Raw genomic sequence first — 27903 nt, 5'->3', positions numbered from 1 at the left:
GTGGTATCAATCGTACATTTTCTTACAAGATACAATACTTGTACATATTTTAAAATTATATCGAGTATATGATGGTGTTATTGAACGTCTAATGCCAAAGCATACTATACTATACCCGCTGAGTGTTGAACTTGTTTGATGAGTTGTCTTGGTGATTCTACTGTTAGGAATGTTGCTGTTGTCTGTGTGTCAGGCTGTAGTAAAGATTGCGTTGGTTTGTTGACATCCATGTTGTCCTCATCTGGTGGAATCGGGTTTATAATTTTATTTTAATTGCAGTTGAAGTGAACTAGGATACTGTAGTACACACAATAAGTTTTACTGGTTTAGCTAGTTAAAACTATAACGCCAACCATGTAATGTTCTGATGAAAGAAAACTTTGATTATGATCCAAATTTAAGAAAACACAAATAGTTCCAAAATGTCCGAAATCTCTATATATTTTACGTACTATTTTGTTTTAAATTTTACTTTTACCTGACTAATTATCGAATTTATTACCAAAAGTATTTTTTTTTAATTTAACGTTCTATAAACCCTTAAGGCTCTTCAGCATTGTCTTTGGGCGAATAATGTTACACAATGTGATTGTAAATTATTTAATTTTGTTCATATAATGATTTACAATATTCACTAATGTGCTTTTGATTTTAGATAAAAGTGGAAAGTCGTCTGTTTTTCGGTCGACAGTAAAATTATATATCTTTAACATAGTATTTGTAATGTCTGTAATTTCGTTGCATTTTTCTCAATAGGAACACTTCTCTACTGAACACAGAGACTACATTACCATAGACAGAAGCGTAGCTAGGGGGAGGGGGTGGGGGCGGGGGTGCGGACCGCACCGGGTGACAACATTTAGGGGGGGGTGACACCAAGGCAAAAAATAGCAAAATATATAGAGGAAAACTTGAGGGGGGGAGGAGGTGCAAATCGAATGTTTGAGGGGGGGGGGGGGTGCAAATCGAAAGTTTGAGGGGGGGGGGGGGAAATCGAAAGTTTGTCCCCGGTAAGGGTCGCTACGCCTCTGGGGGGTGACACCATTAAGTGCCGCACCGGGTGAAACCCGACCTCGCTACGCCACTGACCATAGGCGGCTTTGAGATTTTAAATTATAAAAACTATTAAAGTGCTGACTTAAAATATGTGACGTCACATCCAACAAGGCCGTGGCTGCTGTGTCCAGTTCTTGTGATAGCTCGATGTAGCTGACAGATGATTGGTCAGTTTTTTCTTCTAGCCACGCCTTACTTTTTGCAACAACCTGGTTAAAGCAAACAACAACAATATTTTCAAGTTGCCACGTGTGGCAGAGCTTTATTCCTAAAGACGTGTGGTTGTTCTGTGTTTTTTAACACATGCACTTCGAAAAACGCTAAACCTACTTTATCGAGAATAAAACGATTTTTACATTTTAAGTAATACGAAGATTTTTTTAGTTTGTAATGACTTACATTTTTCATACTTCCCAAAACAGGTTCCAGAACTTGTATCTGTTCTTCCAAATATTTCTTGCGCTCTGTAACAAACTTGACGTGAATTCTTGAAGGCATCTAAATGTTAATAACACTAAATTTTAAAAAAATATATTAACTCTGTCATCATCACTAAGTAAAACTAAAGCAGTATTTCTTCTAGGCTACCCCCCCCCCCGAAGATAATCTACCGCCCCCAAACGAAATATCGAAAATATATACTTCTAACAGTAGGCGCCCCACCCCTACCACCCCTGGGAATTTTAGTTCGCCCGCCTCACCTCCACCCAAAAAATTCATTTAGATCATTTTGATAATATGTAGCCTATTTGTTTTCATTAGAATAGTAAGTCCAGTGCAGTGCACATGTTATCAATATCCGTCAATATGTAGATGTTAAACTACTGACGGTACAATAAGTAAGCCTAGCTATTAAATAATTTCAATTTAGGGAGAATCTTTATGATCATTTATATATTTATAACCTCCCTTGAGTCACGTATAATTTTACTGCACCAAAAGCAATATAATAATTCATTGTTAAAGAAAAATTATTTCATCAAGACATTAATTCAGTAAATAAAGAGTTAATTATAACAATAAAATAAAATCTAATAAATGAGTTATAAATCTACTAAGACTAAGTTTTTGTCCTAAATTATTAAACTATAACTGGCAATCCACAATTAAATGAAAATTCCTTTAAGTAATGTTATATATTTTTTTTAAATCTGTTAACTAATTTTACAGTTAATTATGTAATACTTATTAGAAACATGCGATAGTTTTTCTTGGCTTTATATTATGTTATTTCCAGCTTGCTGAAATTATACACTTGGGTATTTCCGTTTTTCACTTTCATTATCTATCCAATAGATTTAATATTTATCTGTGAATTGCCTAAATATATTGTAATAAAATACGTTTTTTATAAAACGACCTACATACTTTTCTATTAATAAGTATATTTTAATGGAAATGAATTATTATCAAGCTTTATACTTAAAAAAATAATAGGAATAGCTGAGTAAGAATTAAAGTAGAAGAGCTTTTGATTTCGTTTAAAATTCATTATTTTTAGTTTTTTTGGTTAGATTAAAAGGGAATGTTATTTTAAAAATAGATGAAATAGATTAAAAATTAGCAGTACCCTAAGTAGGGCTATTTTTGTTGTGAGGAATCAAACGACTGGAATTTTGTAGAGTTGCAGAACTTCCTCCGTTCAATAATAGCGGGATTTCCCGAAACGCGTTGTCAATATGAGAGTTATCTCTGTTGTTTTGATGATTTTCGTACGTGTAGATCAGCTACAACAAGAAATCTTTATCATCAAAACAGCATTCTATCTAATGGTAAGTTAAGAATTGTAGATATCATACACATCGTGTTTAATTATTTATAAAGCCACTAACGTGGGTGAAGTTCAAATGCGAAATTAAGAAACAATAGTCATATGTCGAGGCGGTAAAATGCGAAATTGAAGCACGATAGGTCATATGTGGAGGCGGAAAAATGCAAGCTTGAGCTGAAAGTTAAAACCGTCGTTTAAGTAGCATTTGTGTCTAGTAGTTTAAATACATCAATGGGAGTATTGTATCTGCAGTCATATGTTATTAGAGGCACAGCGACCAACCCGGCGCCCGGTGCAAACTATCATTTTTGTGCCCCGTCCCACTTAAATAATTTTTATTGACGTTATTGAAAAATAATCCTGAAGTTTGAAATCTTTAAGAGAATGTTGTTAAGTCGTTCTTTTGTTAATATTTTGTAAACACTAAAACATCATTTACACTTAGTGTGATCACTGGGACAAGGGACTTAACCATTAAAATACATTTCAATATCTAAATATCTTTAAAAGTTTATCTTGATATTTTCTTTACACTTTAGTTTTTATAAATTCAAAGAATGCAGCTTGAAAGCGAAATATATAAGGCAAATCGTTTTTATACTTTGTAGTTTCATAGTTTAAAAATGTTAAAATTTTAATGTATAAAGTTTCCCTTTCCAACCTAACGGTCTATGAGGCAAGTGAAGTAGAGTTCACTTGTTTCAGTGACCTCGGCATATGAAGAGATAGTGTGGTCAGCACTATGCCCAGCAGCCTTTACTTTCCCTAACGTGAGTTAGGTACCCATCAGAGTTGGGTGGACTTAGGGACGGTCTACTGGCTTGAACCCGGATTCGAACTCGAGACTTACGGGTTAGCAGTCTAATGTATATATATTTAATTTATATTTAATTAATATGTAATTATTTTAAAATGTTGCGTGTTTTTAGTTGTGTGTGAGCATATTGCTTCCGAATGCTTACCCGGATGAAAATTTGCATGGAACCGATACATAAACGAATGTAGATGATATATACTTCACTTATTCAGACAGAGTGGGCCATGGAAGCCTGAACATAGCGAAAGAGCAATATTAACTTATATACGAGATGTGTGTAAAAGGATGTTAAGCTTTGGTAAATCCTATAGTTTCTCCAATGTGTCTGTAAACCATCACACTATGTTTTAAATGTTTGAAAAGAAGTAAAGTAAAATAGATGGAGTGTGCGGTCAACACTTTGCCCAGCCGCCTTTACTTTCCCTAACATGAGTTAGGTAGCCATCAGAGCTGGGTGGGATCAGGTATCTTCTCTTTACTTGAACCAGAATACGAACTCGAGACTTTCGGGTTAGCAGCCTTTTTGGCCACGGCGTCCCAAAGTGTTTCGTTGTGTCACTCATACAGTTTGTTTCGCACCAGTGTTATTTTTTCGATTGTTATCAACTATTGAAAATAAAATGAATATTATGTCGAAGTTGTGTTGATTAAATTCATTAAACATATATTTAAATACGTTTTATTTTTATCGTTTTTGACCATAAAAGTAGTTTTCACTTAAGACTTATAACACTGGTTTCCAAACTGTGGACCCTTCTAGGGGCGCCAACTTGCAAACAAAAAATTTCAAAAGTTCTTTTTTAAAGTTTTTTTTTGTCTTGAAATTTATATATATATATATATATATATATATATATATATATATATATATATATATATATATATATATATATATATATATATATATATATATATATATATATATATATATATATATATATATATATATATATATATATATATATATATATATATATATATATATATATATATATATATATATATATATATATATATATATATATATATATATCAATGCACCGTTGCTGTAATGTAATTACTGTACTTTTGTCTTTAGTTTAAAATATTTTGATTCTATAGCAGGTAAAATTGCTTTATATATATATATATATATATATATATATATATATATATATATATATATATATATATATATATATATATCAATGCACCGTTGCTGTAATGTAATTACTGTACTTTTGTCTTTAGTTTGAAATATTTTGATTCTATAGCATTCTCCAAGAATATGCTAACATAAACAAATTTTACAAGTTGCAGGTGATGTAAGTAACAAATTAGAGCAGATAGTAGAACGTCTTGAAACAACGCTAAATTCTATGCAAAATAGAAATAAATAAACTGAAGCTGACCTGACCGAAATTAAGCAATGGAGGGACACTTATAAAACAGAAGAAAATAATATGAAGGAACACATAGAACAATTGGCTATAAAACAAAAACATAATGCTAAGCTATTCCGAAAGCAAATTAACGAACAGAAACTTATAACGGACGAGATGAATGAAGAACTGACACAATTGAATGAAATAAAACAATGCAGGAAAACACTAATATCAGAACATAACACTATGGCGAAAAAACTTGAAGAATTGTCTCAGAAAGAAATAGATAATAAAGAAAAGATTAGAGAACAAATAAAAGAAACCAAAACCAAAATAAATGAGTTGAATAAAGAAATCGAGACACTCAGAGAAAAGGAATCAAACGCAAAACAAGCTCTCGAAAGCACGAATACAGAGATGAACAAATTTGACATTATATTAAACAAAATAAATGAAGAATTAGAAATTCAATCAACTAAAACAGAGAAATTGCAAAAACAAGTAAAAAGTCATTCTGATGATATTTCTCACTTGAGGGAAGAAGGAAATAAAAACAAAAATACGGAAACCAAAGTAGAAAGGTTAATGTCAATAGTTTGTAGGCCTACCTATTTTAGTACCTATTTTAGTTTTTGAACACATATTTTACTCTTTTAAAATGGATTTCTTAGTTTGTGCTGTATTAGTTCATAGCTACACACTTTAATAACTACAAACCTGCTCACGTGCAATTTGTCTCGATTACATTTGCCAAAACTGTTAAGACAACATGATTATATAATTCTACTTCTAGCATAGCGTCACTTTCACGATCCTTAACCAAAGATTGATGCCCGTTGAAAATTTAATTCAATTGTATAATCAAAACTTGGCAAATAGACAGATGAACAAACAAAAGGTAACATAGTTAGAACCTAATGGGATTGGTCGTTTTGAAAGCCTACTAAACCCGTTTATATACCAACATGCTCTCCTAATTACATTTCTTAAGTTCAAATGTTGTTTTTGTTTGAAAATTCGTAGAAAGTCAATTTAAAAAAAATAATGATACAATTTTTATAATGACCTGATGCCATCTTTTGTTTTTAGCTTGCAACTTTGGAAAATGATGTTTTAAAATTGTTAAGTGATGTAGATTCAATTGGTAAGTATTTTATCATTACTGCCCGTACATGAATTATTAATATCCTGGATTTCATCTACCTTACGTGACTGTATGTTTACCTAATGTTTTCTAACATAAAACAATGACCGTTTTAAATAGATACTAGAAATTTACATTCCGTTTTAGCAGTAATTCACAATTTTAAAATTACCTATGTCGTTAATTACGACCAGTGTACAAGTGTTTTCACGTGTTATATTTTGAAGTGGTCAAAGTTATTTTTAGAGGACAACAACCAGCCAGTTTATCAATGCTGAATATTTTTAAATAAATGGATAAGTAAGGAATATATTGATAATAATAATTGCAATCCGTACTAGCTAAACTGCTCATTTAGAGAAATAGGTGTATAGGACAAATTGTTTAACAAATGGGCTCATAATATAAGGGTTTAATGAGGGCTATTGTCAAAATAGAACACAGTAAGTGGGTTGCGCACGAGAGAAATACTTCAAACAGGAACTTATTTTCATGGAGCACATAGACATACATACAGAAACACACACAGAAACACACACTCAAACACACTCTTACACAAATAGAAAAAGCAGAACAGAAAAACAGTCACTGTTGCTCGCAAGTCAAATAAAGACAAAACAAACACACATTAAAAACGCATGTTTCACATACTATGAAATCTTTCAAGTGCATCTGTCCTGTTGCTGCTAATATAAGAAAAACAAAAAAAAAGTATTGAATCATACTCTCCCATTTATTCTTTAGCATATATGCCACAACTCCCCCACCCCTTCATGTTTTAACAAACGATAGCTGAAACTGAATTTATACAATTAAACACAACAAAATTAGGACACATAGTTCAGCAGTAATAAATATGAGAGTATCATTTTATTTAATGTCGTTGATAACGGATGCTAAAAAAACAGGACAAGACATCAAAAGCCACTCTGCTGTTACTTTAACTCTACAAGATGAAGGGAAGAAAAATATGGCCAATACTAAGGACCTTTTAGTAGCTTTAACTACAAAGGTATCCTTTTTATCAGTTATGATTGATATATTGCTTTCTTGATTTAGCTATTGATTATTATAACATTGTTAAAAACTAAATACTAGTTTACATTCTTTTAACTTTGTTAAAATAATATGAACTAGTATTTAGTATTTAACTAGCTATTTAAATAAAAATAAGGTGTTAAATATTTTAAGAATGTGAGACATTCATGTTTACATGAGTGAATTTTGCGTACGAACACCATTTCTAATACAATTACTTGTAAATTTTACACACATTTTAGATTGAAAATCGAGAAAGTGAGCTTGCAAATCTGTTGAAAGATTTTAAGTCTATCGGTATGTTAATCAGTAAACATACACATAGTTATGGAAAGACACAGAGACTCTTGCGCAAAAGTTCATGATTAAACTCTAACAAATACTTTCCAACAGAGACCCGTGTATGTCAGCCTTACATCTGTCAAATTCACCTGGCTAACAACACACCTGTAACTACTGGGTCAATTCTTTCAACATTTTATAGCGTGTGGGAACCTAACGGCAGTCAATTTAATAGAACCGCAGGAAAACTTGTAGCACCAGATGATGGTTCCTATCTTGTTATTGTAACGCTGCAGGAATGTGAGGATAAACTGATTCAAATTGGTGTGTGCAAGGATGACTCAGTGTATAAGTGGATTTTTGTTAACTCAGCCAACACATCTGCCGCTGGATCAACTATTGTTGACATGATGAAAGGCCATGAACTTTTTTTTAAAGTGGAAAAAGCTGACGATGGAGCTAAGCTACAAGGAGGAAGTAGCTTCACTATAATTAGATTGTAAATTTAAAAATGCGTATGAAATAAGTAGTTTATCGTTGATTTCACACCAAATCATTTTCGATTGTTTTTGATTATCCCATGTGCCTATATTGTGTGCATGTGCATATCGTTTCAATAGGTAGGTTTCACTGTTTGTGGCAGTACTATTATAGAGAAATATGTGAACACACTGAATTATAATCTACTCTTAATTTTTTTAACCAAATAGTTTGACTTCTTTTTCGTTTTCTTTTTAAAATACATACAATTAAACATACACAGTGTTTGTTTTTGAGTGTTCATACATAATTTAATGTTAAGACATTTTAAAGTAGTCATGTGCATCGCATGCCATTGTTAAAAGAAGATATACATCGTAAAACATTATGTCTAATCAACTTTCCGCCATGGTTTAATTATGTCAAGATTTAAAGATATACATGAATATAATTGTCAAAACTGTAATCAAACAACTTGATAGTTTATATACCTATACGAGAAAGTAAAAATTGTCCAATTAATGCAAAGAAACATTGTTTTTTTCCTAAATAGACTTGTTTTTAATTAATTTCAGTAGTTGTTTTACAAGCTCTGGAACGCTAGCAGGATATGGGTTAGTAGGAAAGTAATATATTAAAATTTGTTGTGATCAAACGTATACATTCGCTGTAAAATATTATTTTAAGACATACTAATACTATTAAAAAATTTAAGCAAGAGTGATCTCCGCTGAACGTTTAAGGTATATTCGTATATCACCCTACATCGGAAGGAAATAGTGCGTTGGAAATTATTTTAATTTTTTTTCTTAAAATTATTTTTAAATAATTAAAAACAGTACATCAGTATGATTGTATCATTAAAGTGCATTAGCTCAACTATCTAGTCTGTGATAAGTCCGATGGCTAAAGTTTATCTATCACTAACTTTAGGTTTGCTAAATGTAAACTTATATTTGACTGAATAATCCTAGGTTCTAAGCTGTTTAGCACTTGATTTATTCACTCTAGATCCAATACAGTAAAAATTGGGACTCTACTTAAGCAACAATGTGTGAAGTCATGAACACAAATTGCAGCTAAGATTTAGTGATGTTTGTTTTATGTGTACTTTGTACTTACCTGTACTTTGGTTGAATATAATTTCATTTATCTTAGTTTAATATTAACACATGTAACATCAAATCGTTTTATCATGCAATCATTGACTGGTTTGATCACTTATATCTGCTAGACTTCAAATATGATCAAATCAAACAGAAAATGACTGCTGATAGAGTGTTCATAAACTAAATTGGTTGTATGTCAGTGATACATATTTTATGTATTACACAAAGTCTGCGTAGTGTAAATAACAAGTAAATAAGATGGCTGAAATATAAACCTCGGATCTTATAAAATCTCAGTAGACGCCTGTGTAAAAGACGAGCCATTGATATGAAAATGAAAAGTGTTCTCTTAACTAATCACCTCAAGTTTTCATAACCACGAAATCCACCCACCTTCTTGAATTTTGTGCTAGTTAGTGTAGTGCTTGGCACATATTTAAGAGTGATGAAATAGACATTATATTAGGAACTGGTTTTTGATCTGTTTGCTTATCATCTGTCTTATAGTGAAGATAGGTTTGTTTAAAAAATAATTTGCCAAAAGCGATACCACTTTTAGTAGGTTTTTCTACAACACATGAGACAACAATGGGTGTTAAACAATATAAATATTTAGAACCAAATTTTTATAGGCTTACCATGAATAATAAAAAATATATTTCGAATAAAATACAAATGTTAAATTTGCAAAATACAATCATATGTATTAAGTTTAGAGTAAAATTTATCATTGTCAAATCAGTTTTACTGCATCTATTTTAATTTGTTTTCTTATTTAGGACGTAATAATATTACAAATATGAATGTTATATAAAGTAAAAGTAATGCTAGGTAGGGTTATAAAATAGTCATGATATCTTCAGTGTATAAAGTAAATAATCCTCTTCACACCTAGCGATCCATTTGGCAGATGAAGTAAAGTTCTTATGTCTTATGTTCTTAATTATAAGCTCATAGCGAGAATTAACACTTATGATAATATTCAACTGAGATAATATTTTGATTTTAAATTTTTGGTTTAGAAATACACTATATTCCTTTCAGCTAATTTCTTAAAATAGTGAAACCGCTTCCTTTTTGCAGAAAAGACCCTGGTCCTGATTGTTGATCTTTAAAATATAGTTCTTGACCTTTCTTCAACGGAACTACAGTTGATCCGCAAGCAAAAATATTGTCAGCTTTAGCATAAATAGTTTTATACTTATAGTTTTCTAACTTTTTTATGACGTCACACTCCGTTGACTCAAGCACATGAACAAAAATTGTGTTCATGAATTTAGCCCACTTATAATGATTATTATTACTAAATGAATAGTTAAGTTAAGCTACAAAAGTGCTAATAGTTTTATTATTCACTATTTTATGTGTATTAACAGTTTATTTCACATATTAGAATAATTAAAGAAGCTATCTTTATGTTACGTTTTTGCGTAACAACAAGACATACAGCAACAAGACATACAATTGTACTTGGGTACCAAGCAAGTGCACAGGAAAGTGATGCTTCGCCTAGCTGTCGTTGCTTCAAGCTCTAAATAAGGAAGGTTGTTAATATAGGCTTCTCCTTTATATATAATGTACACTTTCGAACGTTACGGGACATGAGGCGGGTGAGGTAGAGTTCACCTGTTTCATGGACTTCGGTATATGGACAGAACGATGCTGAAAAACAGTGATCATGCTGCTGGGTACAATATAAAAAAAAATAGCTTTGAAATAGGATTGTAAAATATGAGAAGAATATAAAAAACTAAATACAACAACAGGAAGTGAGGTGGTGGACAACTATCCTCGATAACACCAAAGATAGGTCTTCACAGTAACCATGACAATAATAACACTTACAATAGACGTACACCTCGAAATCAATACAGTAGCGTTAAAATATGCTGACAAATATACCCACTCCAGTGCCACATCAGTGGCATTATACAGGCATCCAGTACTGATAACATAGTTATTAAGTACCCACAGCTTCAGCACTGAGTACCCACTTTAGTGACTCTGAGCACCTACAGATTTAGCACTAAGTACCCACTGGCTAGTCAAATCATATAATACGCGGCAATCCAATTGGATTTTATTCAAAGATTTATAAGGATTTATTTACTTACCACTCCGATATAAATCAACCCCATTTATCTTGGCAAAAAAAAAGCGACGCACCCCTACCACTTTTTTTATCGTTACACAATACGCTTGGTGTCTTTTCTAAATGTTATAAGAGTCATCTACTTACCAGTCCAGGGTAAATCCCTAACGCTAACCCACAGCAGTGATACTGAACACCCACAGCTGAGTACTTATAACAATGTTATCGATTACCAACAGCGCCAGCACTGAGTACCCACAACAGTGACACAAAGTACTCAGTACACATGACTTCAGCACTCAGTACCCATTGATTCAGTATTGAGTAACCACAACATTGTAGCTACAGCACTGTCATTGGGTTTCAATAGCACTATTATTCTAGTATCAGAGCAGTAGAACGTACCAAAAAAGCACATAGGCCTTCTACCAAAAGCAGAAACAGTGGGTAGCAACAACTAAGGCACTTAGTATGTTATTTTACTGTTTAGGTACCGACGTACGAATCCATGATATTTATTTCAAGTTAATTCCATGTTTCCAGGCAAGATGGGTAAACTTAAAAGATGAAATTGAGAGAACAGTAGCTTTTCTAACAAAACTGGCAAGTGAAATCGTATATTACGCGGTAATACAATTGGATATTTTATTCAAAGATAATAATGATTTATCTACACACCGTTCCGATATAAATCATCCCCATTTATCTTGGCAAAAAGCGACGCATCCCTACCACTTTTTTTATCGTTACACAATACGCTTGGTTTCTTTTCTAAATGTTATAAGTCATCTACCAGTCCAGGGTAAATCCCTAACCCTAATTCACAGCAGTGATACTGAGCACCCACATCTGAGTACTTTTAACAATGTTATCGATTACCAATAGCGCCAGCGCTGAGTACCCAAAAAAGTGACACCAAGTACTCAGTACACATGACTTCAGCACTCAGTACCCACTGCTTTAGCATTGAGTACCCACAACATTGTAGCTACAGCACTGTCATTGGGTATCAATAGCACTATTATTCGAGTATTAGAGCAGGAGAACGTACCGAAAAAGCACATAGGCCTTCTACCAAAAGCAGAAACATTGGGTAGCAACAACTAAGGCACTGAGTATGCTATTATACTGTTTAGGTAGCGACGTACGAATCCATGATATTTATTTCAAGTTAATTCCATGTTCCCAAGCAATTGAGAGAAAAGTAGCTTTTAACTACAATGAACTAGTTACGTGATTTTCTAACAAAACTGGCAAGTGAAATCGTATATTACGAGTTAATACAATTGGTTATTATTCTAGATGTATTATGATTTATCTACTTACCATTCCGATAAAATCATCCCCTGCCACTTTTTTCTTATTTTATCGCTACACAATAGGCTTGGTTTCTTTTCTAAATGTTATAACGGTCATCTACCAGTCCAGGATAAATCATTCCGATTTTAGTCGACAGAATTGCACCCCCTCCTCTCCCATCTTGATGGTAAACGATCTTTCCAGGTCTCTGGTTCTTAAGAGTGTACTTCACATTTACCCAAGCAATGCAGAAAGCAGTTGAATAAAGACATGTATCCGTTTAATTTCTTAACTTTGACCGTTTATAATTCAAAACTTCAGCTTATTAAAATTGACTTTTACCGCTTTTTGTGCTTCCCTGCTGTCGGCAGGGGACGACCCCACCCGCTGCCCCTCTACATCAACTAGACCCATGGGTAGCCAACACTAAGGTAGACAGGTCCATGCTACTTCACTGATAGTAATTAGATAGCTGTATACTTGTTTTGTATTAAGATAGTATACAAGTACAGAAAGCAAACCAAACTCTTACGAACATATGAAAAACCAGCAATCAAACAGCCACAACAAATAAAGCAATCACACTTAACTTAAATAACACGACTAGACAAAGAACAGAAGACGAAAACAGACTAGTAGCAACGGCTATTTATGGATAGACTATATTGGAATATAGAATAAGATCTTGTTTTATTTTTTAAAACTGTGGCGAAAAGACATACATTTTAAAGCGAATCATCTATTTAACGGTCTTGAGAGTTGTTTGATGTGCGAAAACACGTAAGCTATAGTGGTTTATTTCTCATTTTAAAAAAGAAATAAAACTCGAGTAGCCTTGTTTAAGTTACGTAAAAATTACGTTCTTCACTAAACCTTAACCCAACTAAATAAACTAAGTATTTTTTTTAAAAATCCCTAATTAAACCAAGACCCCCCTCTCCACACACAATGCATCTCCTTATTTACTGTATGTCTTTATATTTTAAGTTGTTTTAACTTTTTTAAAAGGCTTATTATTTCTTTAATCTGATGTTTATATTACACATGAAGTAACTTTCTGCCTGCCTAATGTTTCTTGCTTTTATTATGCTTGTGAAACATAGGCGGTGCTGTATGTATAATTTAGATTAATAAATGGAAAGAGTCAAGATATTTGTTGATTAACGGTTGTGTTAGGATCAACACAGCTTAGCTATATGTCTCTTAGTAACAGGGTAGCATGTCCAAAATGCATTTTATATATATATCTATATATCTATATATATATATATATATATATATATATATATATAGATATAGATATAGATATAGATATAGATATAGATATAGATATAGATATAGATATAGATATAGATATAGATATAGATATAGATATAGATATAGATATAGATATAGATATAGATATAGATATAGATATAGATATAGATATAGATATAGATATAGATATAGATATAGATATAGATATAGATATAGATATAGATATAGATATAGATATAGATATAGATATAGATATAGATATAGATATAGATATAGATATAGATATAGATATAGATATAGATATAGATATAGATATAGATATAGATATAGATATAGATATAGATATAGATATAGATATAGATATAGATATAGATATAGATATAGATATAGATATAGATATAGATATAGATATAGATATAGATATAGATATAGATATAGATATAGATATAGATATAGATATAGATATAGATATAGATATAGATATAGATATAGATATAGATATAGATATAGATATAGATATAGATATAGATATAGATATAGATATAGATATATATATATAGGAAGCTATGGAAGCAAATCCAAAAAGAAAAGCAGGCTGAAATCGGAGTCAATGGCCTCAATGGCGCATAACCCATTGACACGTAATCCTTAATTGTGATGGAAGCATGGTCGAGTCGGAAAAGCTCATGGTTGATACATTCGAAAATAGTCTCGAGTTCAAACCCTCTGGCAGATAAGGCGCGATTCCTCCCAACACTAAAAATTAAGAACGAAGAAGAAGAAAGATATGTTTATTGTGGTCACGTTCAACATATTAATTGGTGATCACATTGAATTAGTTGGAACTGTGTAATAATGACTAAAAAAAACAACATACAAACCATTAAATGTTTATGTACATGTAATAAGTTGTTGGTGCGCGGACCTTTGACCACAGGTGCTTTGACCATAGGGGGTTTGACCATAGGTGGTTTGACCACAGCGGAGCTTTGACCATAGGGGCTTTGACCATAGGGGGTTTGACCACAGCGGGCCTTTGACCATAGCGGTGCTTTGACCATAGGGGGTTTGACCATAGGGGGTTTGACCACATGTGTTTTCTCAGCAGAGGGTCTTTGATCACAGGTGGTCTATCAACTTGTGTTTGATCAGAAGCGCTGTGTCCGGCTTTGATCATAGGTGTGATACAATTAACACGAGTTTATACATGTTTCCTGAGAGTACGTTAATAGAAATTAAGATGTATTTTAAAAAAAACCAAGAACTATATTTTAGTCTCCACATAAAGGCTTTTGCTAGGCCTCATAGATTTATTTTAAATATAAATGAAACACAAATAATGCGACATATAACAAGTTTCACAAAATAATAATGTAGATGTACTTGAAAATACATAGCATATATAAAGGATAAAAAATGATACAAAACTTGCCAACAATATAGTCAAAGATGTAATATATAAAATGGTTAACTAAATGACAGATGTGCTATAGCACGCAAATATGTCAGTACATCTGTTTGACCATATGTCTGGACAGCACGTTGTACTTTTTCGTGCAGCTGGAGTAGCAAGAGTATCCTCCAGTCTTCTTTTCATTTCTTTAACAGCTCGTTTTGCCAAAACATAGCTAATGTTTCCTTCGTGCGAATGTTGAGAAATCAGCTCTCCTATAATCACAAGATCTTGTGCAACTATTGAAGCTTTGCACTTACAAGTACGATTCTTCGTACACCGCCAAACGCGTGACCCGTCCTGGAGTTCTCTGTGTAGCCAAAACTCGTGGCCACGATACAACAAAGTTCATTTACCTTTTTTCGACATGCTATACTCTCCAAGATTCTCCATGGTTTTGACAGAGTAATTTAGATGACTTGTATTTATACATGATGATTTAACATATTATTACATCATGTCGAAATTAAAAATATAATTTAGCAACTTTTAAAATAAATCCTTACCATATATGGACAGCATTGGACAAACCACCTGAGATCAAAGACCCTATGTGGACAAAACACCTACGATCAAAGCCGGACACAGCACTTGTGATCAAACACCAGTTGATAGACCACCTGTGATCAAAGACCCTCTGCTGAGAAAACACATGTGGTCAAACCCCCTATGGTCAAACCCACCTATGGTCAAAGCACCGCTATGGTCAAAGGTCCGCTGTGGTCAAACCCCCTATGGTCAAAGCCCCTATGGTCAAAGCTCCGCTGTGGTCAAACCCCATATGGTCAAACCCCCTATGGTCAAAGCACCTGTGGTCAAAGGTCCTAGCGTGTGCATAACGTGTTGGTTACATGTTTTATTGTTTTGAGAATTTACCATCCACCATGTTTTGTGTTGTACTCCTATAAACTAACGATAGTAAAACTACTATAGCAGGATAAAGATGCGCCTTGATCTGCTTGAAACACTTCAAGGTAAATTTCTTGACCTTTTTTCATGTCAACAACCACTGACCCAGCAGCGCTAGTTCTTGCACATTTCACTTCTATTGGCGTACAGCACCTGCTTCCAGCCATCACGCTAACTCCAATCTGTTTACCTTCCCTTTCACTTAGACTGACACAGACAAGATATAAACCATCATGTGGTGATACAAATTTTCCTGTTGTTCGATTAAAATGTGGACCGTTATATTCATGTACATCCCAGAATCTTGAAATAATTAATCCAACACTGATAGGTGTGCTATCAAGCTTCACATGACAAGCATATCTGTGACCTACACATGACTCTGTTGATTAGAAAACATATGTTTAATTTTCGAATGTTCTGACTACTTGATCCATAATATTTGTAAATTGTCGTTTCATTAGTTTATGTTATCATCTCATTATATGTGTTTTGTATGCAGTTTATAAAGTAAGTAAAATTGACAAACCCAAATCAAACAATTATTTTTTTTAAAATAAACCGTATATAAGAATCCATAATGTTTACATAACTTTGTCAAAGACCGTAAATTGAAACACTAGACCACTAGTACGGTCCTTAGTTTGTGTGGTGTTAGTTTATCGTTTCCCACGTATTAAACTTACCAGTTTAGTAGGTCAATTAAATCGTCACAAAACGTACAACAAATGTTATATACGTTATGCTAAAACCGGGAGTACGACAAAATCCCGAAATACACATGCCCGAATGCCGTTTGCCCCAAGGTCGATTGCCCGAATGCGACAAACATCCGAATGGGCATTTGTTAATATCAAATAGACATTCTTAATCAATAAAAAGTTTGACATTTTGATAACACAATTCTGGGTATAAAAAACAAATTGGTTTATATGTTTTTAAATGTGTAAAATTTTACATGTAATGTTTGAAAATTGAGAAATTGCTGTAAAAAAAAAACTTAATCTTTAATAATGTAATGCTATGTTGGCGGCGGTGTTTTATACTCTCTTGGTGTAAGTTTTGAAAACCTTGTTTAGCCGACGTGTTGCGGTGGTTATATAGCACTTATGACACGGTGTAGTCGGCGCGGCGTCTCACAACATTGAAAAGAGGCGCGTTTGGTTGACTTATTTTGTTTCGTTTAACTGGTGTGGTATTTTAACTGGTGTGGTGATCATTTCACAATAGAATGAGGCGCGGTCTAGGCGGCGAATTTAAAAACTAAAAGTAGTCAATTATACTTGATCTTTATTTAATTTGTTTAGATAATGTGTTGAAGCTATTACATAATACACAAAATGAGAATCATTTTAAAAACCTCAGATAAGCGAAAATTATATTCTCGTCTTGTTTTGTAGATAGCAAAAGATGTAGGCCCTACATTTTCTATAATAAAGCAAATACTAATTAATTCATAATGCCTGCTTGCAGATATTAAATAGTATTTTGTTCCCTTTCAATTTGGTTAGACATTTATTTAATTATCAACATTTCAAGTTTAAATTGATTAAAAATGCAGAGAGTAAGAGATTTATAGAGAGCGTGAGAGTGGGCGGTAAACAAACGTATAAAACATTTTACCGATTGGTTATCATTGAGAATTATTTGATAGCTTTTACTATTCCTACATTTAAACGAGAAAATCAATAGATAGAATTGTCATAAAATCACTATTGTTATATAAATAAATTTTAAAAACCTTTTTTTACAAAGCAAACTTACCTATGAGATGAAAATCGTTAGACAACTTTGAAATATTAGTTTCAAGTTCACCCAGCTAAATTAAAATAAAGTGTAAAGGGAATAAATGAAACAATCACATATCTACTGACTCACTATCTTTAATAGATAATGGTAACTTTTAAGAAAAGAAATGATTTATTGTATATTCTTATTTAATTAATAAATTATTTATTAGTGAATTCCCAAAAAATTCTGGACATTACTGGAGTAATTTAGGATTTATCAATGTTGCAAATAATTTTTTATACAAACATACCTTATTTAATTTTTCTTCCCTAGTTTCAAAGTTCTTGTTAAAGATTTGAATCAGTTTGTCAATGGGCATCAATCTTTGTTGTAGGAGTTTATACATTACATTGTGCTAAATTGAAGATTTATATATTTAACTATTTTTATTGTATATTAAAACTCATATACAATTAGCATTTATATAAAATGTATGATTATAGGCTAAATTAGTCAACTGCCCCTTTTAACAATTTGAAGTAAATTGAATTGCAAGTAAGAATAGAACTGTGTACAAAAAATACAGCAATTTTAAAATTTACCTTTGATTGTAACTTTTCAAATTGGGTTGATGTTTTGTCCAAGATTTTATTATTTTCATCTTGTAAAGAAACAATCAAATCAGAATGGCTTTTAATTCCTTCTTTCATACTGTCTCTTATATCTTGCATCTCTTTGTTTATTTCGCGCACTTTGTTTTCATATTCTTTCATATCTAGAGGCAGTTTCTCTTGTGTTTTGTTTGGCCTGGATTCTTTTTCTTTTAAACTTTCAATTTCTTTGTTCAGCTCCTTTACTTTGTTATCTTGTTCACTCATTTGTTTTCTGAGGTTTTTAAAATTCTGCTTTTGTTTTTTAGTCAGTTGTTTAATGTTTACCTCCACGTCACTCTGTTCTGTTACAAAGTTGTCTCTCCATTGTTTTATTTCTGATATGTCATTTGTAGACTTGTGTTGTGTATCCTTTAGTGAAGATAGTGTTGTTTCAATATAGGCGAGTCTACGCTCTAGGTCAGAATGTTCTTCAACTGAGAATAGTCGCACATATACAATTTATGATTTTAAAGGAATTAAATGTTGAAAAATAGGATCTTTAAAAAAGAAAACACAACGAAATTAATTTTCTTTTTTTTTTAATTAAACAGTATCAAACCGTACAAGCTTTCGCATTGTATACGGCTTACAATGCAGCTACTTAACTAGTTATACCAAACAAAACTACGACATACCAGCTGTAAGTTGGACTTGAGTCTTGAGTTGTTTTGTTGATTCTACTGTTAGAAATGTTGCTGTTGTCTGTGTGTCAGGCTGTGGTAAAGATGGCGTTGGTTTGTTGACATCCATGTTGTCTTCATCTGGTGGATTGGGGTTTAGAATTTTATTTTAATTGCAGTTGAAGTAAACAGGGATTTTATAATACACACAATAAATGTCGCGATTTTACCTAGTTAAAATATAACGCAAACCATGTAATACTCTGATCAAAAACAACTTTGAATATGATCTAAACGTATACAAACACAAATAATTCCAAAATAACCGAAATCTATATATTGTTTTGAATTTAACTTTTACAAGAATAATTATCGATTTTATTATAAAAAGTAATTTTAAAAAACCTTAATGTTCTATAGACATTTAAGGCTCTTCAACGTTGTTTTTGGGCGAATAAGGTTACACGATGTGATTGTAAAAATCTTTTTTTGTGTTCATATAATGATTTACAATATTCACTAATATGACGTCGATTTCTTAGAAAAAAGGAAAGTGGTTTGTTAGACAGTAAAATTATATCTCTTTAACTTAGTATTTGTAATGCCTGTAAACTAAACTGTAAAAGAATTTCGTTGCATTTTTCTCAGTAGAAACACTTTATTACTGAACACACATGACACTTGACAGTAGGTTTTGAGATTTTAAATTATAAAAACTATTAAAGTACTGACTTAAAATATGTGACGTCACATCCAACAAGGCCGTGGCTGCTGTGTCCAGTTCTTGTGATAGCTCGATGTAGCTGACAGATGATTGGTCAGTTTTTTCTTCTAGCCACGCCTTACTTTTTGCAACAACCTGGTTATAGCAAACAACAACAATATTTTAGAGTGGTCACGTGTTGTATTGCTATATTCCTAAACACGTGTTGTTGTTCTGTGTTTTTCACACATGCACTTCGAAAAACGTTAAACTTACTTTATCGTGAATAAAATGATTTTTAGATTTTAAGTATTACGAAGACTTTTTAGTTTGTACTGACTTACATTTTTCATATTTCCCAAAACAGGTTCCAGAACTTGTATCTGTTCTTCCAAATATTTCTTGCGCTCTGTAACAAGCTTGACCTGAATTCTTGAAGGCATCTAAATGTTAAAAACACTAAATTTAAAACATATGTTAACTCTGTCATCATCACTAAACAAATCTAAAGCAGTGTTTCATCTGGCAGATAAGGCTCGATCCCCGCCACCACTAAAAATTAAGAGCGAAGAAGAAGTGTTTCTTCAAGGTAACCCCCCCCCCCCTCGAAGATAGTTTACCGCCCCCATAACGAAATATCGAAAATATATACTTTTAACAGTGTCCGCATCCCCTTCCTTGAAATTTTAGTTCGCCCACCTCCCCCCGCCCCCGAAAATTTCAAGTGCCACCCTTTATCTACTGACGGTTTCATAAATTATTTTAATTTAAGGTGAATCTTTATAATTATTTATATTTGATAATCTTCCTTGAGTCAAGTATAATTTTAGTTTACCAAAAGTAATATAATAATTCATTGTTTAAGAAAAAAAATTCATCCAGAAATTAACTCAGTAAATAAAGAGTTAATTATAACAATGAAATAAAATCTAATATATGAGTTAAAAAACTACCAAGACTAAGTTTTTGTCCTAAATTATTAAACTATAACTGGCAATCCACAATTAAATGAAAACTTCTTTAAATAAATATTGTTATATTTCTTTTTTAGATCTGTTAACTAATTTAGTTAATTATGTAATACATAATACGTTTTCCTTGGCTTCACTTATGTTATTTCCTGCTTGCTAAAATTATACACTTGGGTATTTCCGTTTTTCACTTTCATTATCTATCAAGCGTTGTGATGAACTATTTTACAATTTGTCTGTGAATTGCCTAAATATACAGTAATAAAATACTTTTTTTTATAAAACGACCTACATACTTTTCTATTAATAAGTATATTTTAAGGAAATTACATATTATCAAGCTTTATAATTAAGACAATATAATTATATATAACTAAGTAAGAATTAAGGAAGTAGAAGAGCTTTTGATTTTGTTTGAAATTCATTATTTTTAGGTTGTTTGGTTAAATTAAAAGGAAATACTGTTTTAAAAATAGATGAAAATAGATTAAAGATTAGCAGTACTTTAAGTAGGGCTATTTTTGTTGTAAGGAATCAAACGACTGGAATTTTGTAGAGTTGCAGAACTTCCTCCGTTAAATAATAGCGGGATTTCCCGAAACGCGTTGTCAATATTAGAGTTATCTCTCTTGTAGTGGTGATTTAACTACGTGTAGATCAAAAGAAATCAAAACAACGTATTCTAAAGGTAAGTAAATAACTGTAGATCTGAAACACGTCGTTTTAATTATTTACATAGCAACTAACGTGGGTGAAGTTCAAATGCGAAATTGATTTCAATATGTCATATGTAGAGGGCGTAAAATGCAAGTTTAAGCTGAAACTTAAAACAGTCAAATACGTAACATTTGTGTCTCGCAGTTTAAATATTTCACTGGGGTATTGCATCTGCAGCCGTATGCTATCAGGGGTGTAGCGACACAAGCCGGCCCCGGGGCGAACTACCAATTTTGTGCCCCCTCCCACTTGAATTATATTTATTGACGTTAGTTAAAAAATCTCCCCCTCCCCACCCCCACCCCCCCCCACCCCCCACCGCAGCACCAGTTGAAAAGGTTGGTGGCGCTTTTTACCAGTCACTACTTTTTGTTTTGAGCCACACTTAGATTATTCAATACCTCATCTATCAATGTTTTCTACGCGATTTGACACTCCATTAAGGTCGGCAGCCTCCCCACCCGCCCTACACTAACTACGCCACTGTATGTTATTAAGAGTCACATGCATTTATGATCACTTTTTCGGTCAGCAATGTAGAGGTGCCACTTTATAAAACACATGTAGATGTTACTTTCAAATGAACATTTATTTATCCTATCTATAACTTACATGTAGATGTTACTTTAAAATGAACATTTATTTAGCCTATCTATTACTTACATGTAGATGTCTGAGTACAACCCCACCCATGAATCTTTGAATATTTTGTTGGAACAGTTAGAGAAGATGCATGTTCATCTACAAAGTAATTTAAGTCATTTTGTCACACAGGTGAGTCTAATGTATATGTTTTTAATGTACTTATATACTTTTAATCGAACTTATGTGAATTGTAAACCTGTATTTAAAATATTTATATTTTCTTGTATGGTTTATGCCTTTGCTAAAAACGAGCATTTATAAAGTAAACATGTATCAAGATTAGAAAACTATTTATCTACTTATCTATTTTTTCTAATTAATTAGATCAAACTAAAAGCCAAGAACTGGATGGATAAAATGTCTGACACTGAAATGGCATTTAAAGATGTAGTTGCCATGGTAACATCCGCGAATGCTACATTGATAGAACATCTAGATATTATAGCTGGTAAACTTAACATTTGTATCTTGCTTTTAGATTTGGCAGCCTAAATGCTATGTTCAGCTTTTGGTTTTAGTTCTTTAATCTCAGTTTTGAAACATAAATTGTGTAACATATAACAGAAAATTTAGGCATGGCATTTAGCTATTACTTTAGAGTTTAGAGAATAGTGTTTATTTTATGTTGAGCATACACAAAGCAAGAGTTTTTTTAAACACATATTGGTTAATATAGTTATTTTAGATTGATTAAGCATGTAGCAAATCAAATCAAAGTCTAAACTGAGTGTTACTTTCGGTCTTGATATAAACATATTTGTTTTAGAGCTTTTTTTCTAAATTAAATTATAGATTCTTACCAATTTTAAAAAGTTTCAAATGACACATCTTTAGACCAACCATTTTTTTTTACAGAATACAACATACAGTCTACTACGACAGTTGTACAACACAAGACACCTGGTCTAACAGACACCAAGGAATCTCAAACTGGTGAGAGAGGTTTTTAAACTAAAGAACAAATATAAGTTTAATAGGTGTTGTAACTAATGTCACCTAAACAGTTATTAACTATTTACGTTTAAAAAGTTGTTAGAATATACTAGTTTAATTTTTAAAAAGTGTTGTTACTAGTCTATGGAAGCATCTCTCATTTTCTTTCTGAAATGGGTTTAAACCTTGTATTCAAAATACATATAAAATATAATCAATCTTATTCAAATCAGATTTGTTAAATCGAGTGAAACTTGTTGAGAAAGCTATAGTTTCCCTTCAAGAAACTAAACAAAAGACTGAATATGACGTATCAGAACTGAAACAATGGAGAGAAACCTTGGTAACAGAACAGTGCGACTGGACAACGAAAATTGAACAATTAAGTAAAAAGCAAAAGCAGAATTTTAAAAACCTCAGAAAACAAATGAGTGAACAAGATAACAAAGTAAAAGAGCTGAACAAAGAAATTGAATGTTTAAAAGAAAAAGATGCCAAGTCAAACAAAACACTAGAGATAATGTCTCTAGATATGAAAAAATATGAAAACAGCTTGCAGAAAATAAATTCAGAGATGCAAGTTTACACAGATAATAGCAAAATAATGGCCGACACATCAAACAGGATTGATAAGTTACAATTAAAGGTACGTCAAATTAAAATTACATTTTCGAAATATTTGTGAAAACCATTCTTAAACTCATCTGTAATTTCAAGTTTAAATCTGGACACAACACTAAACAGCTGAGCCTATAAGTGTTTACATTATGAAACTGAACTTTTTTGAACCGTTGTTTTATGGCCTATACTTTATAAATATTATACATGTTTGAGATATATATTTTATAAAATAGTTATTGTTCAAAACACAATGTGCTTTACTGCACATTGAACGATATTAGTGACAGACCAAAGAAATAACTAAATAGTTAAGACTCTTACACATTAAATATAGCATAGGCTACCAATAACAATTAGAAAAATTAAAACAAATTTGAATATTATTAGTCAACACCAAAGCATATTAAATGCCCACACGGGTTAAGTGACTTCTTTTAAAACCCGACTATTTAATAGTATTTTATTTTTCAAACTATTTTTTTTTTACAATTTTTTGCCGAGAAAATTGTATGCATTTCATAGCATGCGTATTGATAAGTAGATCTATAAATCGAAATCAAATCATATTCTAGAATTGAAAGATGTGGGAAGCGAATCTTATTTAAGATGACGTCATTAGTATCCTGCATTTTTTTTACATTAAATTTGTAATTATATTTTTATATTACAATCACTGAAGCCATTGGTGTTGTGTACTTTCCGTAGTTCAAGCGTTTTGGTAACTGTTCAATAAGGATTTTTTTCTATTTGTATCTTGTGATGTCATTTTATTTGCCAGTGATAGTTTTGTGTTACTTACATGTTCTCTAGAGCGTTCTTGTCACAAATCTCGCTGGTTGAATAATTAAAGTTGTGTTTTTACAGTAAAAAATATTTTTTTTCCTTCTTTAAATAAAATTTAGTTGATACATTTCATACACCCACATAAATATTTTTAATAAAATTCCGTATCTTTAAGTTCTCCGTGTATCGCTGAAGATACTGAATTTAAAGCTTTGGAAAATATGTGACGGACAGAGAGAAAGAGAGAGAGAGAGAGAGAGAGAGAGAGAGACAGGGAAAGACAAATGCGCACAAGGTCTTTTATATATTATGATATCTGCATTTAAAAGGACATACTTATTCTTTTTGTTTTAAAATCACAGCACAGCGTGGTGTACAAACTCCTAGAACAAAGATTGATGCCTTTTGACAAAATGATTCAAATGTTTAACCAAAGATTCGAAAATAGAGAACAGCATTTAAAGAAGGTTACGTTCTTTAATATAAACGTATTTTGTGATTTTGATAAAAATAAATGAACATTCCAAAACTTATAACCTTTGCTTAAAACTCTTATGCACATTAACGCTTTTCTTTAAATCAAGTTTCTAATTATTCGTTTCAGATGCCATCAAATGTATTGTAATTAGCGACAAAACTCTTAGTTATAACATTATATTATGTATGTAATATGTTATAATTATCAATATCAAAAGATCCACAAGTTGAGTTTCTTACCTATATTATTTAATTTGATAACTTTTAAAAAAATGTTTTTTTTTTAAATTTAAGCTGGAGGTCATCGAAAGTGAGATAAAAAGGCTATCAAGAGATATTCATACGATCGGTATGTTTTTATAAAGCAGTACACATTCCATTTAGTTTTAAAACTGTAGTAATACAAAATTGTGGTGTTTATTGTATGGTGGACATATACTCCAATGTGAATAATTCTTTTTTTTTTAAGTTCGCGCTGTTAAAATATGGTTATGTGAAGTCCAGAATGTTAAAGAAATTGCGATTAGTATAAATGTTGCTATGCTAAATACGAATTAAAATGTTTTAACACGCATTTATGCTAGTCTGCTTTTAAATGACGTCACCAAAACGTCACTTAGCAAATTCAAAAACAATTTATTTTTTTAATTATTGTTAAAATAAACCATAATTTAGATTGACACAGCCATAAAAAGAAATACATTTAAAATTGTTAATATAAATGCAAAAAAAAACGGGAATGATCTCCCCTAAACGTTCTCGTATATTCTTATATAACACTAAGAAAGATGGCAACTAGGAATATAGACATGATTTAATTACTTCAGCTTACTAAAATAGAATATAATAATTTTCCCCATTTTCTTTTATGAAACGCCATCATTGGTTCCAGCCCCCAAAATGGCACACAATTCGTTACGTTACGTATATTATTTAGAAAAAGTGTTTACATAAACACATTTTATATAAAAACATTGTGTAGGAGAATGTAAAGAAATTAACTTGTTTTATAAAGTGTATTTTGTTTTAAAAGCAGGTGGGAGCTTACTTTGGACGTCGGCAGGGGGCGGGGGTATGGGACATTGAATTACTATCTTGACTGTTACGCAAAGCATAATACAATTTATTTTAAATTCACTGAATATAGTTGCACTTATATCTACTTAATAGTGAACAATTTTATATCGTTTGATTATCGTGACTGCTTATCTCCCTAATGACCTTTATATTTCTCTCTGCGCTTTTTTTTTCATTTTCACATGTACTCGTTTAAAACTTGTGGCGTTCACAGTTTTGATGAGACGGTACTAAACTAATAGTTTAAATACATAGGAAACGGCAAACGTACACTACTAACAATGAGGATACTAAACTATTGTTTGAATAATATGTGCAAGAGTGGATACATTAAAATAAAATAAAAAAACAATATAGCATATATTTATAATATTTACCTCAGTGAGTTATAACAGAAATTAATTATTTATTTGTTTATGTTCATGACTTTGGAAATATATCAACCAAACAATAGCAACTGCTCTAATTTCAACTGTGAATCATTTTATATGACGGGTAACTAACGTTATTACAACCACATTGTAACTTTTCTACATAATCAAACACAACTATACTATAAATGAATCTTTAAAAGCGTGCAGATTCTGAGCTAATGCCTATTTTTCATACTCAACAGACACACGAGATTGTAACAGATATGCGTGTCATATACAATTGAAAGGTGACACAGCTGTCAGTCGAGGGTCAATTGTTTCAAGATTTGGTGATGTACGGGAATATAACAGTCAAAACTTCAACCAAACAACAGGAACATTTGTATCACCACACGATGGTTTATATCTTGTCTGTGTCACTCTACACGAATGGGAAGACAAACTCATTAGAGTTGGCATCTGGGCCCGTGACATGTGGTATAATGTTATCGAAGTTAAATCTGCCCACACAAGCGCTGCTGGGTCAGTGGTTGTTGACATGAAGAAAGGACAAGAACTTTACTTTTATGTGGATGGTGCGGATCAAGACGCTAAGTTATCCTGTTTTAGCAGTTTTGCTATAGTTAGTTTGTTCAAGTAGGGTTTAAAACAAGGCACACCCCTACCCCTTAAACTGGGTTTCATTTTGTTTAAAAAAAAAAGTAACAACTTAAAATATTGTTAAGATCAGATTATATTTGTGTGGCGTCACCTGAGCCTGATAATTCAGAATGTTTTTTTTTTTAGATTCGGCGTAAATAGAGGTAGCAACCCGTAAAAATATAAACTGATCTGAAAATTATTATAAATGAATTTTCCTTAGATGGAACCAAATTGAATCGGGGATGGGAGTGGGGGATGCTCCATAGAAAAAAATCGTGAAATTAAATAAGGATACAATTTTATATTTATTTAGGCATATTTGTATACATTATGTTCTTGGAAATCGAAACAATATTGTTTTCCAGTTTCAAACGATACAGAAGAGGGGGCACAGTATTTTAGTTAAAAAATTTCAACAAAAATATTTGGCAAAAATATTACAATTTAAGACTAGGTAACTGTTTCGCAAATTTCTATTTCTTAACTTTAATTCAGTTTACTAAATACATATTATAACGATTGCAGTTACAATTATGTTCAATACAGACATAGAAGATTTTAGTGTATGTAAAACATAAACATCACAATAAAACAGATTAGTAGTAGGCTACCAATTTGTTTGGGGCAAAGCTGGCATAATATGAATGATGTGTTAACTAAGTTAGGTAGTAATTTGTATACTTTTTATAACCTATTGTATTGAAACGTTAGAGCCAATCTGCAAATAGTATACTGGATGTAGTTAAAATAACAAATATTATTTTTCAAATGTTTTCCTTTCTTTTGTCCTCAGAAAATAAGATAAAAAATATTTGCTTTTCTTGAGTTTGAACATTCCACTTAAACATTATTTAATTTGATTTTTAAAAAATGTTAACAGCCAAC

The 27903-nt window shown here is 31.8% G+C and overlaps 4 protein-coding genes across 4 annotated transcripts in view; 3 read left to right on the top strand and 1 right to left on the bottom strand.

Annotated features, from left to right (window-relative positions):
• LOC131947346 (microtubule-associated tumor suppressor 1 homolog) overlaps positions 1-8235 on the top strand; it is a 96710-nt gene extending 88475 nt beyond the window's left edge. The window contains exon 9 of the mRNA XM_059308541.1: positions 7584-8235. Coding sequence (XP_059164524.1) covers positions 7584-7975 — 392 coding nt within the window. The 3' untranslated portion in view covers positions 7976-8235. The remainder of the gene's footprint in view (positions 1-7583) is intronic.
• On the top strand, positions 4982-6120 carry LOC131947367 (chemotaxis regulatory protein ChePep). The gene is made up of 3 exons (XM_059308571.1): positions 4982-5589; positions 5802-5906; positions 6098-6120. The coding sequence occupies exons 1-2, from the start codon at positions 5087-5089 to the stop codon at positions 5836-5838; spliced, it is 540 nt and encodes a 179-aa protein (XP_059164554.1). The 5' UTR covers positions 4982-5086; the 3' UTR covers positions 5839-5906; positions 6098-6120.
• A 7829-nt stretch (positions 8236-16064) lies between the features above and the next one.
• LOC131947433 (structural maintenance of chromosomes protein 2) overlaps positions 16065-27903 on the bottom strand; it is a 151125-nt gene continuing 139286 nt past the window's right edge. The window contains exons 5-9 of the mRNA XM_059308646.1: positions 19091-19216; positions 18405-18889; positions 18113-18217; positions 17836-17890; positions 16065-16453 (exon numbers count right to left, since the gene is read on the bottom strand). Coding sequence (XP_059164629.1) covers positions 16065-16453; positions 17836-17890; positions 18113-18217; positions 18405-18889; positions 19091-19216 — 1160 coding nt within the window. The remainder of the gene's footprint in view (positions 16454-17835; positions 17891-18112; positions 18218-18404; positions 18890-19090; positions 19217-27903) is intronic.
• LOC131947354 (uncharacterized) lies at positions 20939-27152 on the top strand. The gene is made up of 9 exons (XM_059308552.1): positions 20939-21007; positions 21281-21437; positions 22136-22240; positions 22436-22559; positions 22967-23044; positions 23278-23690; positions 24811-24915; positions 25220-25274; positions 26619-27152. The coding sequence occupies exons 3-9, from the start codon at positions 22136-22138 to the stop codon at positions 27014-27016; spliced, it is 1278 nt and encodes a 425-aa protein (XP_059164535.1). The 5' UTR covers positions 20939-21007; positions 21281-21437; the 3' UTR covers positions 27017-27152.

Source organism: Physella acuta, unplaced genomic scaffold, assembly GCF_028476545.2.
Source record: "Physella acuta isolate Inbredline_101_S28 unplaced genomic scaffold, ASM2847654v3 ptg000592l, whole genome shotgun sequence".
In the NCBI taxonomy this organism is placed as follows: Eukaryota; Metazoa; Mollusca; class Gastropoda; family Physidae; genus Physella; species Physella acuta.
This window is presented reverse-complemented; position numbering and strand designations above follow the sequence as displayed.

Bases quoted from the DNA above. Each gene is read 5' to 3' on its own strand.
- LOC131947367 (XM_059308571.1), top strand. From the start codon at position 5,087: ATGAAGGAACACATAGAACAATTGGCTATAAAACAAAAACATAATGCT. The intron at 5,590-5,801 runs GTTAATGTCAAT...TTCTACTTCTAG, and splicing joins ACGGAAACCAAAGTAGAAAG to CATAGCGTCACTTTCACGAT.
- LOC131947354 (XM_059308552.1), top strand. From the start codon at position 22,136: ATGTCTGAGTACAACCCCACCCATGAATCTTTGAATATTTTGTTGGAA. The intron at 22,241-22,435 runs GTGAGTCTAATG...CTAATTAATTAG, and splicing joins TAAGTCATTTTGTCACACAG to ATCAAACTAAAAGCCAAGAA. The intron at 23,691-24,810 runs GTACGTCAAATT...TTAAAATCACAG, and splicing joins TTGATAAGTTACAATTAAAG to CACAGCGTGGTGTACAAACT.